At 39.3% G+C, this 18,171-nt stretch overlaps 1 protein-coding gene across 2 annotated transcripts in view; it reads left to right on the top strand.

The window, feature by feature from the left end:
* LOC140739358 (glutamate receptor ionotropic, delta-2-like) overlaps positions 1-18,171 on the top strand; it is a 506,376-nt gene that overhangs the window by 333,600 nt on the left and 154,605 nt on the right. For both annotated transcript variants that reach the window (XM_073067583.1, XM_073067584.1), the window contains one exon: positions 17,652-17,705. In XM_073067583.1, coding sequence (XP_072923684.1) covers positions 17,652-17,705 — 54 coding nt within the window. The remainder of the gene's footprint in view (positions 1-17,651; positions 17,706-18,171) is intronic.

The following is an 18,171-nucleotide window of genomic DNA, read 5'->3' on the forward strand; positions in this document are numbered from 1 at the left end:
TTATTTATTGCATATAAATTTGCTTGGCTAGAGCACTAAGCAAATCACCATGGTTGTGGCCTGGTGCTTGAGAGCTTTTTTTTTCAATATACCTTTTAAATCATTTTTTCACTGCTTTGCACTGCAATTACAGTTTATAAAATAACTTTAAAACTCACTTTACAAAATGAGGAATATGGGAAAACTAAAAATATTAATGAATACAATTAGTAATAATTGTTTCAAGTACCTATCTGTAACTTATTGATTTTAAGTATCATTAAATTAAATTATAGTGGTCATAAAGTTCTCTGTTGTGAAGTAGTGTCTTTCTGGTTAGGTCTATGAATTAAATAATTCATCTGAATTATTAAATTAAGTTTTCTAAAAAGCAATCTGCTCAATCTGGTTTTATTGTCATTTAGAAACCTCTGAAGAAATTCTCAAGTCAAAGTGCAAATTCTAAAACCAATCTGCCCATCATTCTACATTGTGTTTTCTCTTCATGCTTACCAGGAAACTTCATGTAGCTGATATACTAAAGCATCAGAAAATTTAAACAAAACTCTTCTCATCTGACATTAAACACAGTGATCACTTGAGATTAAAAAAAAGCTTAAATTTTAAGCCCAGGTTTTTGTTTGAAGTCTGAAGTAAAGATCAGAATTGAAGGTACTCTGAGATAAAATGGTCATTTATTGTAAACTCATTTGATGTTGCTGTCTTTGACAAAATATCTTATCCTGAGGTTCAGTCTGATGAGAAATCAACTACATTTACTTTTTTTCCACAATAAGTATTTCAAGTTATTTGTTTGGTCAACTTGGCTGACTTCTGAGATACTACCCATGACTAAGGTATAATGTTGTTAAATTTAGGTGTCATTTAATTAGGTGAAACTAATTTAGATGGGGGAAAGAATGCTACAGAAACATATGTGTGCCAATAGTAATCATGATACAAAGATAAGCTAACTGTTCCGTACCCTGTAACTGGGATAACAGGCCAGCAGAAATGGAATGATATGTTGGAGTCTGGTGGTACTGTAACTAAAGGTGTTTATTAGTAAACTAAACAATACAGTATCAAAAATGCCAATATACATATAAAACAGGTTAGCAATAATAAAAACAGAAGTGTAGGAATAATAATCAACAGTAAAAAACAAGATCTATCAAAGTCTAGGAGTAAATGAATTGTCATAAGAGAATATAGTGTTCAGTTCAGTTCTTGTTGAGGTAGTTGTTGTGTTGCAATGTTGGAGAGAGGGAGAGAGAGAGAGCGAGCAAGCGACGAGCAGCTGTAGCAGGCAAACCTTCCATCGTCTTCTTGTTCCGTTGTACCGTTGGAGTCACCGATTACGACCCTTCCATTTCAGGCTAGACCGTTCTTCAGTGATGGACTCATCACCCAGGCAAGGGCGGACACACACACAAGTCCCCACCGGTCTGCCTTCATCCACTGTACTCCGGACTGATTCTCCTGAACCGATCCTCCAGGCCCCCACCTTCCTGTGGGTGCACAACATTCTTTCAGTGTCCACTGGTGTGTCTGAGGGTATCTCCCCAGACCCGTCTTTTATCCCCACTGACGGGGTATCAACCATCCATCAACTCAACATATCCATGTCCATCAAACTAGGCCACTCCCTGCTGTCTCCTCAGGAATGTTAATGAGCAAAGAAGTGTCCTTGTAGCAAAAAGTAAATAATCAGTGAAGAAGCCATAATACATAAATCATTTGTCTCTCTCTCTCTTATCTGTAGCAGATGCCTCTACCTCTGTTCTTCATCTCTCTCTCTCTCTCTCTCTCTCTCTCTCTCTCTCTCTCTCTCATTAGTAGCATAGTTCCTGAGGGGTGGGGTCAGCCCTGGACCCCATTTCCATCTGGTTTGTCCAGCACACATAACACTAACCCAGTGATCATGAGCCCAAGACCTACTTGAAAAAAAATCATTAAAATGAGTACGTTTGGTAATTGTCTGGTGACATAAGAGATTGAGTGTGAGAAGTGATCGAATTATCATAAAAGCTCTGCTGGTTCAAAATTGTCTTTAGTGAAGTGAACTTTTTGTTCTTATTTTGAATTGCATGTGATCTTAATACATTTGATGATGATGATGGCATCCGTTAGTCTCGCAAGACCACGGATCTGCGCCTGGAAAGTCTTGCTTCAGTCTGTGTTGGTGGAGCAGAGTCTGTTGTGGCTGTAGAGGCCCACACGGGAGTGACAGTGTCGGCTGCAGTGACTGTACCTGAAGGCGCTGTCCTCCGGTGTTGTCTTGGTGCTGTTTTTTCAGTGAGTGCGCTTTTCTTCAGCAGCAAGCCTCAGCTTCTCTTCTCCTCTCTTTAGAGCTCTGCGTAGTTCCAGCCTCCAGCGAGAGCGATCACTTGCAATGTCCTCCCACCTCTCGATGTTCATGTTCAGTGACTTCATGTCCCTCTTGCAGACATCTTTGAAACAAAGATGGGGCCGCCCTTGTGCTCTCTTGCTGGAGGCCAGTGCCCCATACAGGGGCACTTTTATGATCCTCCCATCTGACATGCGGTGTACGTGGCCCAGCCAGTGGAGACGGCGTTGCTGGAGCAGGGTGAAGAGGCTGAGTATCTGGGCATGGGCCAGGACCTCATTGTTGGTGACTCGGTCAATCCACTTGATGTCCAGGATGCGTCTCAGGCTGTGAAGGTGGAAGACGTTGAGACGCCGCTCTTGTCTGAAGTAGAGGCTCCAGGTCTCGCTGTCGGAAAGCAGTGTGCTGAGGACACAGGCCCTGAAATCTGCAATCTTGGTGTGAGTCATCAGCTTTTAATACATTTACAGAAAGCCTAAACACCCATTTAGTTTTGAAAGGCTGACAACGTTCTTTATGAAACCCCATTCATTCATGTTTGAAGAGGCAAAGAAAAAATCCTATGCCTATCACTTTTCATTAATCCATCAACTGAATCAGGACTTCTCCACATGGAAAACAAAGGCAATAAACCGTGTACTATGTGGAAGACTTTGACTCCATGGATCTGCCACCACCCTTTAATGATATCCTCATTGACCAAAGCATTGCAAGCAATTATCCTAATAACTTCAAACCAATACAATTACAGCATTTGCTGTCTGCATACTAAAGACAAAAGGTAACAATCCATTATGTCTATTGAGTACTGCAAAAGCTGATGGATCACTGCAAACTCTGTACCTCTACCATGTCCAAAGCTAATGGCAGTGATGAAGCTGACAAATGAAAGAGCAAACAATTATCATCATCAACCATGGTGGAGAAATGGAATGCAACAAACTAGGTTGATCAACTGCCAATATTTTCAGCCAGGACTGCTGTTTCAATTATACTATTTGGCTCCACTATCCTATATGTCAGTATTTAACCAGTTCATTTGACTACAAATGGTACTAAATGGTGGCTAGGAAGTCTGGTCATAGCAAAAGCTATGAAGCTCTTCTGAAGACCTTTGCCTTGAAACTCTCCAATCAACCTGTGATTCTGGCATAATCAAACATGTGAAAGATTTCCCAGGGAAGATATAAAACATACTTTAAATATAAAACATGCTTTACGGTTTAAGAAGGGAAGAGAAAACATAATGGAAGATCTATGTATAGGCTAGAAGTCAATAACAATCTAATGACAAAGGTGACATTAGGGGAAGGTGAAAGAGGATACTACAGGGACAAGTAAAGAAACAAAAGGTCAGTCTTAAGAATGTATAAATGCAGAATAATAATATGAAATTCTCAGAGGAAGATGGACTGAATGTTGAAAATCTGAAATAGAAATGCACAATCTGAAATTGTTCATCTTGATGAGTGTAAAGGTCTATGGAGAGTTGGAAGAAAAAACATTTTGCAACTTTTAATGCTATATCTTAAAAGGTGATGGATATAGATTCTATTTTCATCTTCAAAGCAAATTGTTGGAAAAAATGTAAGAGTGTGAGAAAAGAACAAGTGATTGTTATTCTGCTAAGAAGCAGCCAAGGCTCTTTTGATTTAGCTTGCTTTCTACTGCATCAAATCTATCCTTTGAAAGATTGCCCTTGACTCCAAATATGTCAACCATATATCTTCTATTCCTAACATGTCCCTGTAATAACCATGACCTCTACTTACCATGAATTTCCTACAAAGATGCTACAATCCATGACCTGCAGTAAAGAGGGATCAGATTAGTAGATTAAAAGATTAATCTGAGATCATGTTAGTTGACTGATGCCACCTAGCTCTATCTCAACACCACTTGCTCATTGCCTTTAGGTGTCATATTTCTTGACTAATAGCAACGGATGAACAGAAATTTCTTTCATTTAACTATTAAGAGGGGCAAAGCATTTTTCTTTGGTTCCTATGACAATGTCTAGTAATTGACTATAACTGAAATGTGATCCCTCTCTCATGCCCTATCTGACATCAAGAGAAGCTTCCGAGAGCATATCTACACATCATTATGACTGCCCTTTATTTACCTCTGCAGCAACCAAATGACGTTCTTGCTGAAAGCTCTCTGCTGTTAAAACCACATCTGGACATTTGTTCCTTGGGTTTGACTATGCTAGTGTTCTTCTTCTTCTAGGACTTCATAACTCTGCTGTTTTTATCTTAATTTGAACCAAATCTCAGTAATTCAATACTCTATTGCTTGCTGAGATATACTGTATTTATTCCTTGTTAAAGAATCCCATTATTGGCATGAACTGTAATATCTCTGAAATTTCTTCCCACCCCACAAACATCTGAGCCTTTGTCTATCTTTTGGTTCAAATCTCCTTTATCTTTGTGGTTGAGCTCTTGTCTGGCAAGAGCTTCACTCTATAATTTCCTTTCCATGCCTGTCCAACCCTTACAATGGTAAGGAATATGTTCTACATTTTTGATGGAATAATTTGCAAACAGTTAAAAACTTCATTAAGAATTCATATATTATAACTGTAACTCCACTCAAAAATGCATTCATTGTCTGTAAATTATTTGTAATATCCTGAACATATGAAAAGTGCTAAGCAATTTATTCTACAGATTTGGCAGAAATTTCCAGGAAATGTTAAGCAAATGTACAGTAAATCAATTATAGAATCTGCAGAATATATGTCTTCGTTTTTTTTCTTATCAATTTCTCTCATGGGAGTTAATGTTTGAGGTAATTTTTTTGTGGTGTGGCATAATCAAGAAAATTAAATCATTAAATATTTTATACATCTTTGAAATATGTTTCAAGACATAGAAAATATAAAGCAAGGTTTAATAACAGTTAAATTTAAATTAGTCATGGGAAACTCTATACACAGTGATTTTAGTCATACCAGTCAGAGATACACATCAAATTCTGATTCTGGTACACTGATATGTTTGGGTAGCTTAGTCCTTAATGTCAAGTTAGTTGGTGCAAGAAAATTTGAATGCAAAAATGATTGCAACAATATTTTAATGAGTTTGACCAAGTTTTTTACATTTTGATCAATAAAAGAAATTAATGCAAATATTCTGCATCTGCCTTACTGAATCTGTAACCTTCAACAATTCTTACAAATCTGCTTCTGCTTGTTGTGAAGAAAAGGTATCCCTGACATTGCATACTGCCCCTCATTAATTCTTTACGGCATGTTATTGTGAACCAACTTTCAAATAAGCAAGTTACCTCTTACAAAATGCCAGATGCCAATTTGTTTACTAAATGGAATGTCACTAATTGACTTGAATTACATTTTTTTGACCTCCTGTCAGAGATTTCCCTTGACAATCTTGTTGTACAACGTGGACATGAAATTGCCAATAGATATAAATCATACATCCTACAGCCCAGATCCTGAGAAAGCTGAACAGCACTATCAGCTAAATTATGCGCTCATACACTGAACCATCTGAGTGAACAAATTAGATTGTGTAGATCACATCCTTAACTATTTGTATAAAATTTTTTAAAAAAACATTTGGGAGTTAAATCAAATCCTAATCCAATGCATATGTACACAATAGGGCATCTTAGCCACACTGAAGGGTTGCATTGGCAGAGATTTCAATTAAATTGATACAAATGAGACTGGCAAAAATAAGCACAGTATTAAAAATGACTTTAAGTCATTTACTTTGAAATTCTTTTTGATCTTGCACTGAAAATCAATGCCTTGCAGTATTGATGCTTTGGAATTGGCAGAGATTTCAAACCATCATATAAAGGGTAAGTAAAAGAAACTGAGAGGAGGACACAAAAATCAAACTTATTTACTTCACTCTTTTACTCTTTCCTGAGCTAGAAAACCTATTGCAGAAATTATTCATAATTTACAACTGAAATGGTAAAATACTGTCAGCATTTGTCATTATGCACTGAGAATCTGAAAACAATTTCCAGATTGTAACAGTGAACTCAGGGTCACAAACCCTGAATATCTAGAGATTCGAGTACAAAACCACAATGAGAGTTTATTTACAAAAGTATCAACAAAGGTACACAGTTCACTTGGAATGAATATCACCGTGGAAAGGCTAAGTTAAGACTGTGCTCAGTGCATGTAACTTAAAATAGTGCAAGGTCAAATGAGAAAACTGCAGTTCACATTAAGCAACACAAAACACATCTTGATGGAGCAAATAACAGGTAAACAAGCCACAATTAGGTAAATTAATGATATACAGGTGAAGTAGGATGCCAAGGTCTGGGGATCTTGGGGGCCACCTATTGATTCAAAAGGTTCTTGACAATTCTGTCGCCCCCCCCCCCCTCCACTATGGGTGGGTCCTGACAGCCTAGGGTGATCTGAATAGCGATTATGGAAGTCTGTTTTAATTCAGAATCTAAAATGTCCCGAGAAAGAACCCAGCACCACTACTCCATAACATATCCTTCCTAGTCCACCAAATATTGCATCTTGTCACATGGCATACAATAGTGGTCGCCAACCCGTCAATCGCAATTGACTAGTTGATCTTTGAGACTTTCCCAGTAGATCCCAAAAAAAAAGAAAAATAATTACACAAATACTGTTGAGAGACTGCTTCCAGGTTGTGGGGTTTTAGTTCCATTCTTTCTGCCCAGTATGCACGCATGCAGCTCCCCGCCAGGCACTACAATGTACTTTAGTGTCCCCAACCACCGGGACGCAAGGAAACGATATGAGCCAGCTGCACCTTTCCTCATTTCCTGTCGCGCCCACTGTTGAACTTGAATGCACGCGAGGTCATTACTCAAGCAGGTCAGGGATCACTGGTTGGCCTCGGGCAACGGGCCACTTGGTGCAGCCGACGAGAAGTGCTGTTGCTACTGGCCTGGAGCGCAGACCGATGGACGCCGCCTTTAAACCTGTTTAGCACACCGAATGTTCGTGGGGAACCCGGTATTAAAATATTCACAGACCTCATTCGGGCTCAGGGCTTCATAAGTAGCAGAGCAGCTACCTCGCTGCGATCTACTGAAACAAACTTCTGTCGGCCGATAGATCCTACAAGGGGGGCGGACGTGTGCCCTGTCGCACTCCTCACTTGGTCGGTCGCTCTCTTGGGACTACAACTGCCGCAGCCCTGGCACAGGAACAGCCGCACCTGGCCAAGATGTCTGGCGGCGGACGGGCGGGAGGCTGGAGCTCGGGCCCGGAGGCTGTCTAATGAAGCAATGAAGCCTTCAAAACTGCTTCAGTACCTTGAGTCCAAGCACCCCGCACTTAAAGACAAACCCATTGAGTTTTTTCCCAGCGGAAAAAACGTGAGCAAGCGGGACAGCAGCTGAGAGCCACGTAAACTGAATTGCGGAATAAACTGGACATAAGGAACCTGCTTCGAGTATCGCTGTATTCCGGTCCAGTTTAACAACTCCCCCCCCCCCCCCCACCATTGGCCGGTCCGTAAGAATATTGTCAATATTAAACTGGTCCGCGATGCAAAAAAAAGGGTGGTGACCCCTGGTGTTCATACATTATTTCTACTTCCGGGATGCTGGGTTATACTTTCAGTCTTTTCTGCCTCGGTGGGCATGCGTGTAACTAATCGATTTGGAGTCAATCTTGCCTTTCACTAAGGTTGAGGTAGGGTATCTTGGGCTTCAAAAGGTTGGTGACCACTACCATACAGGAATCCAACAGTCGCCAGGCGGTATACATTGGTTGTCCATCAATAATAAAGGGAGAAGCATAGGGACCTGGAGACAGGATCCAGCAGGCTAGGAAGTGCACGTTTAAGATGGGACACATGAAAAGTAGGGTGGATGTGTATGGTGCGCAATCGTTGTGGATGATAAGTAACAGAATTGGTCCAACAAAGGATCTTAAATGGACTAGATATAACGTAGAGGTAATTTCCGGGATTCAACTCTTTGATTGATAGCCACATTCGCAGTACAGAATTAAAGGATGGACCTTGCCATCTCTGGCAGTTAGCAAATTGTTGTTGCTATTGAGAACTGGCCAACAGGTTTGGCCTGTCCTTCAACTTTCTTGCATCTTAGAACTTATTGGGTGGCTGATGGAACACCTACCTCAGATTCACGCTCTGGAAATAATAGATTGTAGCTGAATTTGCATTCAAAAGGTGACAATCCTATGGAAGAATGTTGGAGAGTATTAAGAATAAACTCAGCACAGATCAAATGGTTGCTCCATGTTCTATAACTCCCTGAAACCAGACGCCTTAAGGTTCCCTGCAATCTTGGTTAACCCTCTCAGTCTGTCCATTGGTCTGTGGGTGAAAGCCAGTGGCCCTATTCTTTCTAAATACCTCTAGTAAGTCAAAATAATTAGGGGGCACTTGAGACAACTAGGTGTCAAAGAAATTTGGAGAGTATTCATGAGGATTAGGAGGTGACTCAGAAGAGCTTGCAGGCAACTCAGGAGATCTGGCCGGCAATTTAGGAGATCTTGCAGGCAACTCGTCAGGCACTCAGGAGATTAGGAAGCAACTCGGAATTCCTAAGATTCCACATCCCAGCTAATAGTAACTTTGAGAGGAGAGGTAAGAAAACAAATTTTCGTCAGCACCAATGGTCTTCCATCCAGAACTATGGTGAAGAGTGACTGGTCTGGATGGGAAAATAAGTCGTCTGCTCAGCCCAAGATCTAGGAAATTGTCCAGAGCATCAAAATGACTGAGCTGGGAGAACCACTACAGCGCATCTTCAACATGAGCCTGGAGCAGAGAAGAGTACCCAGACAGTGGAAAACATCCTGTATTGTCCCGGTACCGAAGAAACCACAACCAAAGGAGTTGAATGACTTCAGACCTGTTGCCTTGACGTCGCACGTTATGAAGACCATGGAGCGGCTGGTAATACAGAATCTGAGGCCACAAACCAGGCACGCCCAGGATCCTCTTCAGTTTGCGTATAAGGAGAAGGTGGGAGTGGAGGATGCTATCACGTATTTGCTGCACAAATCACTCTCTCACCTAGAGGGGGTCAGTTGTGCTGTGAGGATTACATTCCTTGACTTCTCTAGTCCCTTTAACACCATCCAGCCCAAGATCTTAAGGCACAAACTAACGGAGATGGGAGTAGACTCTCACATGGTGGATTGGATAGTGGACTACTTGACAGATAGACCTCAGTATGTGCGGTTGGGAGACTGTAGGTCTGACACGGTGGTCAGCAGCACAGGGGCGCCGCAGGGAACCGTACTCTCTCCGGTCCTGTTCACCCTGTACACATCAGACTTCCAATATAACTCGGAGTCCTGCCATGTGCAGAAGTTCGCTGATGACACGGCCATAGTGGGGTGTGTCAGGAATGGACAGGAGGAGGAGTATAGGAAACTGATACAGGACTTTGTGATATGGTGCAACTCAAACTACCTGCGTCTCAATATCACCAAGACCAAGGAGATGGTGGTGGACTTTAGGAGATCTAGGCCTCATATGGAGCCAGTGATCATTAATGGAGAATGTGTGGAGCAGGTTAAGACCTACAAGTATCTGGGAGTACAGTTAGACGAGAAGCTAGACTGGACTGCCAACACAGATGCCTTGTGCAGGAAGGCACAGAGTCGACTGTACTTCCTAAGAAGGTTGGCGTCATTCAATGTCTGTAGTGAGATGCTGAAGATGTTCTATAGGTCAGTTGTGGAGAGCGCCCTCTTTGTGGTGGCGTGTTGGGGAGGAAGCATTAAGAAGAGGGACGCCTCACGTCTTAATAAGCTGGTAAGGAAGGCGGGCTCTGTCGTGGGCAAAGTACTGGAGAGTTTAACATCGGTAGCTGAGCGAAGGGCGCTGAGTAGGCTACGGTCAATTATGGATAACTCTGAACATCCTCTACATAGCACCATCCAGAGACAGAGAAGCAGTTTCAGCGACAGGTTACTATCGATGCAATGCTCCTCAGACAGGATGAAGAGGTCAATACTCCCCAATGCCATTAGGCTTTACAATTTCTACCGCCAGGACTTAAGAACTTTTTAAAAGCTATTATTAATGCTTTTTGAGATAGTGATTTAGATGCATATCATATTTTTTACTGAGTTAAGTATTGTATGTAATTAGTTTTGCTACAACAAGTGTATGGGACATTGGAAAAAAAGTTGAATTTCCCCATGGGGATGAATAAAGTATCTATCTATCTATCTATCTATCTATCTATCTATCTATCTATCTATCTATCTATCTATCTATCTATCTATCTATCTAAATCAACAAAGGCTCCAAGGGCATGCTGATGTTCCTTCCACGATAAAAGAGAAGGTAGCACCACCCCAGGAGTAGCAGAACCAGGAGAAAAATTAGAGACTGTCACAGTCCTCCCCTTCCTGAATGGTCCTGGCAGTCTTTCTGATAATTCAGGGCAAGAAGAGTGATAGTGGTCAACCTCTCTGCAAGAAACACAACACTTCTCTCTTCGTCATCTCTCCCACTCAAATGGAGAGAGTCTGGTTCTGCCTAGTTACATTTGTTCCTCAGAAGGAGGAGGTGGTGGAGGTCTGGGTGAAGTCCTTGAATGTGTGGTCGAAGATGATGTTGAATCCGTGTGAAGGAAAGTTCTTTGGGAAAATTCACCGTGTCTTTCTCACCTCCTTTCAGATAGTCAATAATTAATCCGGTGTGCCAGGGCTATGAGAATCTGCAATACTTCAACTGGGTCTTAGGCTGCTAAAATGTCCTTAAAGCTGTTATTAGCACCCTGGTGAATTATGGTGGTCAGTGTCTCCATATTCCAGTGACTCTCTGCAGCCAAAGTGTGGAGTTCTCTGGAGTAGTCCACCACAGACCATACTCCCTGATGTAGGTAGAGGAGCCTATTACCTGCCTCCTGACCACCAGTGAATGATTGAACACCCTCCTCCTTCTCCAGTAGTGCCGTTGTCCAGAAGAGGACCCAGCTTGAATAGAGTGAGATGATGTATGCCTCCTTACTTCAATCTGAAGGGAACTCGGAAAGCTGCAACTCAAAACCTAAGGGGCATTGTATCAAAAACTCCCAGCAGGAAAACTTCTTCAGTGAGGTTAGTATCTCCTAGAGCATGTGTTCATATCTCTCAACATAAGAACATAAGAGATAGGAGCAGGAGTAGGCCAATCGGCCCCTCATGCCTGCTCCGCCATTCAACAAGATTCTCCTTCAACAGCTTCTCCTTGACACAATAATGCCATATGCAGCTGTTTACACTCCACTGGGTCCATGATGGCTCAATCTTGCTGACATGGTGAACTCAGACTAGAGAACCCAGGCGCAGAGTAACTGGAGATCCGCGTATAAAACACCAACAAGAGTTTATTCACTAAAGAATCATTGAAGGTACACTGGTCATTCTGAGCGAACATCCCTATGGAAAGGTTATTTCAAGTCTCAGCGCGCGTAACTTAAGTAGTACAAGGTGGCAGAAGAAACCGGCCATTATCAATAAACAGCACAATATAAATTCAGAGAGGAATTAACTGGTAAAACGAGCCAGTTAGGTCAGTTAACAATTTCCAGGTGAAGTAGAGTACCAAAGTCTGGGGCCATCAGGACCTCCCATTGATCCAAAAGGTTCATGACACCAGACTATACAAGCTCCAAGGCCTGGACCTCTGCAGTTGAATCCTCAGTGTCCTCACTGGAACACCAGCATTAAAAAGAATTGGACATCTCATGTCCTGCTCACTGACCATCAACACAGATGCATCTCAATCAAGGCTATGTGCTTATTCCTTTCCATACCTACTGCGACACTACCATGCCATCCACGATAGCTTCTTTGCCAGAATCAGAATCAGGTTTATCATCACAGGCTAGTATGTCATGAAATTGGTGATTTTGTGTCAGCAGAACAATGCAAAGGCACAAAAATTACAATAAATTACAAGATAAAGAAATAATGAAGTGTGGTTCATAGATTTGAAACCATTCAGAAATCTGATGCAGAGTGCAATAAAGTGTCCTAAAGTCTAGTGCTTCTTTAACTTCTCCCTGATGGTAGTAAAGAGAAAAGGGCACATCCTGGAGGGCTTTGCGAGGGTCCTTAATGACAGACACCGCCTTCTGGATGTTCCACCTCCTCGATGGTGGGGAACACTGTACCTGTGATGCAACTGGCCCTGAAGCCTGCTGAAGGACCCACTGCCATCAGATTCTTGTATCAACCTGCAAAACCATCACTCTGTCTCAGATAATATTTCCCTCAACTTGCACAAATGTACTTACTTTATTGTTGTTTGCTTTTGTTGTGTAATTTATGTATAATTTATGGTAATTTAAGTTTTATGTAATTTATGCTTGTCATGTTTGTAATGTACTGCCCTGCTACTGCAAAAAGCTAATTTTTATAGTATTTACACACTGGGTGTTTATGCCCATGTCAATAAACTTGAACTTGAAATTGCGTGACAAATGCTTGACTCCAGAAGGTAGCTATCACACAGTGGGCACATTATTGCAGCATTTTTCGGGAATAAACATTTCAAATTATAATGCGCTGAAGTAAACTCAGAAAATGTTTCTTTTTGTTGTTTGAAAAGTGAATTTTACCACCTGAAGAAGCTAATTTTATTCCTTGAAAAGCTTTCTGCCCATAAAATAATTATTTGACTAGTGCAGATTATAATCCACTCACATTAAATGACTTAATAAGAAACGTGTGCTTTATGAAGAAATTGAAATTTAAGTACTGAACTGTTCGTGGCACAAGTATCCATGTACAAAATGTAATTTGCCTTTACTAAAGCCTTAATAGATTCAGTCTCTCCTTATTATCAAACTGTGACAGCACTGCTGTTCCCTAATTAATAATAAAAAAAATGTTTACTTGGTATATTGTGGAGCCATGGTGTGCTTACAGAAATGGTTTTAAATTGCTTAGTTGCAGATGAAAATTGAAGGTATTTTTTTCTCCTTGTCAGGTATAAAGCATCCAAATTGCGGGCAGAGCCATCTGTCAATGAAAAATGAATCAGCATTTGTTGTGTTAATGAGGTGCCATTCTCACTATCAAAACACATCCCATTTAATGATTGGAAAGATGCAGACATTTTATTTACTGTAGCTAGAATTTCACTTGCTGATTAATCCAAGTTCTCTTGTGCATTTTGCAATAATTTTAGATTACATTTTAGTACTCTGCAGGATTGATGTGCACAGAATGAGCAAATTTAGTAATTGGAAGGTGAATCAATTTATAAAAGGAGTAAATGCAAAGCAACTGTAATGTGTTGCAGACACAATTGTTTATTTCACATCAAATAAATCAACATTTCACAACAATGAAATGTATGTCAACAAATATATAAATGAATACCTAACAAAAATTCAATTAATCTGAAGCAGCACACCTCAGTAAGTCTTGGTAAAATCGACATAAACGTTTTCTATTACCATTATTTATCTTTATATCTTACTTTCTTAGAGCTTTATAGGTATGTTATTCAGATTCAGAGGTGAATTTGGCAAATTTTAAGCATTAAGACCTGTATAATTCAGAAAATCACAATGTTCACAGTGTCTTTCATCAGCGGACCATCTCTTACATTTCTCTGAAATCCTCTTCAAGCATGGAGAAAATTATAAATGCAAGTGATAAAAATAGCACAGGGATGCAGTGATAAAAATGATGATTGAAAGATTATGCAGTATATTGAGCAATCTCATTGGTTCCTCCACTAACTTTTCATTCTTCATTACTAGCTACAATGCCAATGTTTTTAATATAATGAAAATTGTCTTTAAAAATATGAAGATCAAAACAACTCTCCGTGTTTTCTAATGGAAATAGTTAAAAGGGCTCAAACTGTGAATTGTAAATGATTATTCCAAGTTGAAGAATGCAGTACATAAAATGAACAGCAATGGAACATCAATTTTAGTCTGTAGAGAAGTATTTCTCCACAGTATTTCTAATGTAATCTTCCTAATGGAAAACTTAAGCCTCTAATTCTCTAATTGTTTACCGCAGTGAACACTGTTGAGTTGATGCTTTTTCCTGATTTGGGGCTGTTGACTAAATGATGTGCATCCTACTGTATAACTATGATTTACATTTTTCATGATTGCCATTTTGATGAATGTAGCTTCTCAGTAATCATGATCTTATCAATATGGACATATGATTTAAACATTGGAAAAGTTAAGTTTAAAATAGTAATCAGTCTTGAAATTTTATAAAGCAAGAAGTGTAACATAAACCTTGCTTCTCACCACAGTCCAAACGACAATTGGAAAAGAATCACACAAGTTAAAGTACATGACTGGGCCATTTAATTTAATGCTGTTGTGTCAACTCTCTGAGGGTATATTTACAATTCCATTTTCTTGTCCTTTCTTATACTTTTTCAATCTTTGTTTTTCCAATGTAAATCCTATACCCAGGGTTTGAAAAGCAGTTTTACCACTGTGAAATCCATTATTAGAAAAAAAATCACTATTTTTGATCAATTTATGTTATTTAGTTGAAGTTGAAATGATTTCTTCCAGTGTGCTGCATTTTGCAGATGGTCACACACTGTGCCTTTGTAACAATGCCATTGCAACAATTGAGCTGATTTGAAGGTGATTGCTTTCCAATTATTATTCAGAAAATTAACTGTAAAGGTGCCAATTTGTTGGGGCAAATTGCAAGAAGAACATCTGTTCTACTAAATATTGCGAACCAAACACATTTTGCACCATGGGAAAGTTGTTTGTTTGATTTGGACAACTGGAATGTTCGTTTATTGAACTGTTAAATCTTTGGGAGGTAAAGTGCTATGTTTGTGACATTGTTTATGTCATATCAAGTTTGTAATCAATATTTTCTTACTATGAAATATCAATATTTCCTGAAACCTTAATTCTCATTTGCCACAATGTCATGAATTTGAAGTCAGTTGTCTGACATGTGCAGTGAGCTGAATGTCTATTTGATGTCATTTTGAGTATCTGACAAATATGCTGCATACAAAAATGAGCACCCATTGATAGTAAAATACATATGTGCTGCCTCCATATAAGGTGGGGAGACTACAAAGTGAACCCTAAAATTTGTATTCTCTACCTTCTCCATGTTGCGAAGTTCACATTGGCATCTCAAAACTCCTACACTGCTGCATTACCCATTCATTCTGTGGGACATTCAGAACATGTCCTCTTCTGACTAGTACCTTCAGGGAGGAGGTACAGGAGTCTGAAGACCCACACTCATCATTTCAGAAACAGCTTCACCTCTGTCAGATTTTGGAACAGTCCATGAATCCATGAATACTACCTTACTATTCTACTTATTATTTTTAATTGTAACATAATTTTAATATCTTGCATTGTATTACTGCTACAAAACAACACATTTCACAACATGCTTCCCTTTTGCAAGAGTAACTGCTAGCAGAGAGCTCAAGGACACATACATGAATGTGTGACCTAAGACTTACAGGAGGGGAGGTAACTACGGTGATGTACAGATATAAATACATGGGCACAATGCCTAGGCAACAGAGGGAACCAGAACTTTAGCCTCTTCAAAGCCTCTCAGATAAAGAATGGTAAAGGGAAATGTGTTTCCATTATCGCATGCCTCAGTAATTTTCAGTTTCAGATGAGCATTATTCAAAGTGTGCCACCTGAAATTGAGACCAAGCCCAGAGTTAGAAGAAGTAGGAACAGCATTCAATGGACGTGGAGCAGAGTCAGAGGTCAAGTTGTCAGTGCAGAGATAGGAACAGCATTCTTGCATTTGAGCCAAGAGCTGACCTGCAAGAATTGGATCTGGGGTTAGTGGCAGTAAATTGTGAATTTGGTCGAGGTTGAAGCTTCAACCAGAGATATAGGGGATTGTAAGAGCATTGAATACAGTGGCTTTGGAATGGATTTTAAAATTAAATATTTGGAATGGAGATTTAGTCATTGTTCTGAAGGTTGGTTGTGAAAGGTGGGCTAAAGGAAAGAAGTGTGCAAAGTGGGTTAAGGTGGTCTGAAGAACCAAAATAAGTCATTTACAGGGATCCCGCTCTATTAATAAAGCTTGACTTTCCTGAGAATAATTTGATAAATGGCTAATCTGTGCATTTTTATCCATCTCAGTACAGAAATGACATCAAAGTCTTGAAGGACACAGCACTTAGATTCCTGTGGTGATGTTATGAATATCAATATGAATAAAAATGAAGAAAACTTTGCGATACTTGGACTATTTCATCTCGAGGCTAATAGAACAACTTTGATAGATTTCTTTTTAAATGATTGATCATAAATTTTAATGTTGCCATTAGAAAGAGCGAAGTGGGAGAACTGAATAAATATATTTATCTAGAGAATTCTGGGACCAAGAAGAACTTTGCCACAGGGAGTGATTGAAGATGACCATTGAATCTTCTAATCGAAAATTGGATAACTGGTTGAAACCGATGAAGACTGATTGCAGGGAGGGAACAAAACTACAGGATTACTTTTGCAGTAGCAGTATAGAGTCAGCAAAGATACAATAAAGCAAATGCCTGCCTTCTGGACTATAAATTCCCCAGATTGTTCTTTTTATCAACCTTCCACTGTGCTTAACACCATTAGCTTAGTCATTTATACATTTAGAGAAAATAATCAAGACTATAAATTCCATACAGTAAGTTTTTATCTTAATATAACAAAGGTGTTAAACTCTTTTTAGTCATTGTGTAATTATAAACAATAAAGGATCTTTTTCTTGAGTTTTATAATCTAAGAACCACAATTTTTACATTAATTTATGTTTTACATATTGGAATTGGAACCCAATTCTGACTACTTAAGTCACATTGTCAGTGGAATATGTCTAGTATCTATTTTTATACATATTGTTAAACATTTGGATTCATTTGTTTTCATCAAGTGAATCTTATGCTTCACTGCATGCCAGAATTAATCACTGCTTTTTATAGTCCTTGCAATTCATAAAATTTGTAGGTCTTTTCAAAACATGGTGGAGTGAACATTTATGTCGCTGTCCTGCCAGAATGAACTGAATTACTTGTTGGAAAAGGTGCAAACTAAATTTCTAAGTAATAGATTTTGTATTTTTAATGTGCCTGTATGTTTATATATTAAAATGCAAATGCTTGAGAAGGTTTAGACCTCAAAATGAAAAAAATATATAGCCTGTGAGATGGCCACAGGTTGTTTTCTTTGTTGTTGTTTAAAGTTAATTTGTTAATTATTAGTTTGAATGCCTTAAAGAGTAAAAGTAAGCCTGATATTATATGTCTTAAGTGGAATAAAACAGCCTGATAACATATAAAAAATGGTGTATAACTTGTAAATTATTGCTTCCCATTTACAGGCTGTTGATACCAATTTGGCAGCTGTTGATAGTCACTGGATCTTCATAAATGAGGTAATTGAAATTGTGTGGAATAGTCATACAGTGCATCAGAACTTTGTCAAATATGATGTAAACTTTATTTGTTGTTTATATTTGTACGTGTGCAGATGCATAGCCTATTTACCAAGAAACCAGTTTTATATCCCAATAACATATGAAAAAGAATACTCACTGAAGAAAGATTTATGATACATTGTGTTAATTTTATGCCAAAGCTGAATATATTCAATGATTACTTTATTAAGTCCAGAGTGTTTTGTTAAGAGATATAGAGTGGAATAGGTACTCCTGGCCCTTTGAGGCCCAGCCCCTGACACCCATATTTAAAACCCTATCTTAATCAGGGGACAATTTACAATGACCAGTTAACCTACCCAGTACCTCTTTGAACCTGTGGGAGGAAATCAGATCACCTGAAGGTGATCTATGCTTTTCAAGAGAAGATGTACAGAGACTCCTTACAGACGGTGCCGGAATT

The sequence above is a fragment of the Hemitrygon akajei genome, chromosome 15 (genome assembly GCF_048418815.1).
Source record: "Hemitrygon akajei chromosome 15, sHemAka1.3, whole genome shotgun sequence".
NCBI classification, from domain to species: Eukaryota; Metazoa; Chordata; class Chondrichthyes; order Myliobatiformes; family Dasyatidae; genus Hemitrygon; species Hemitrygon akajei.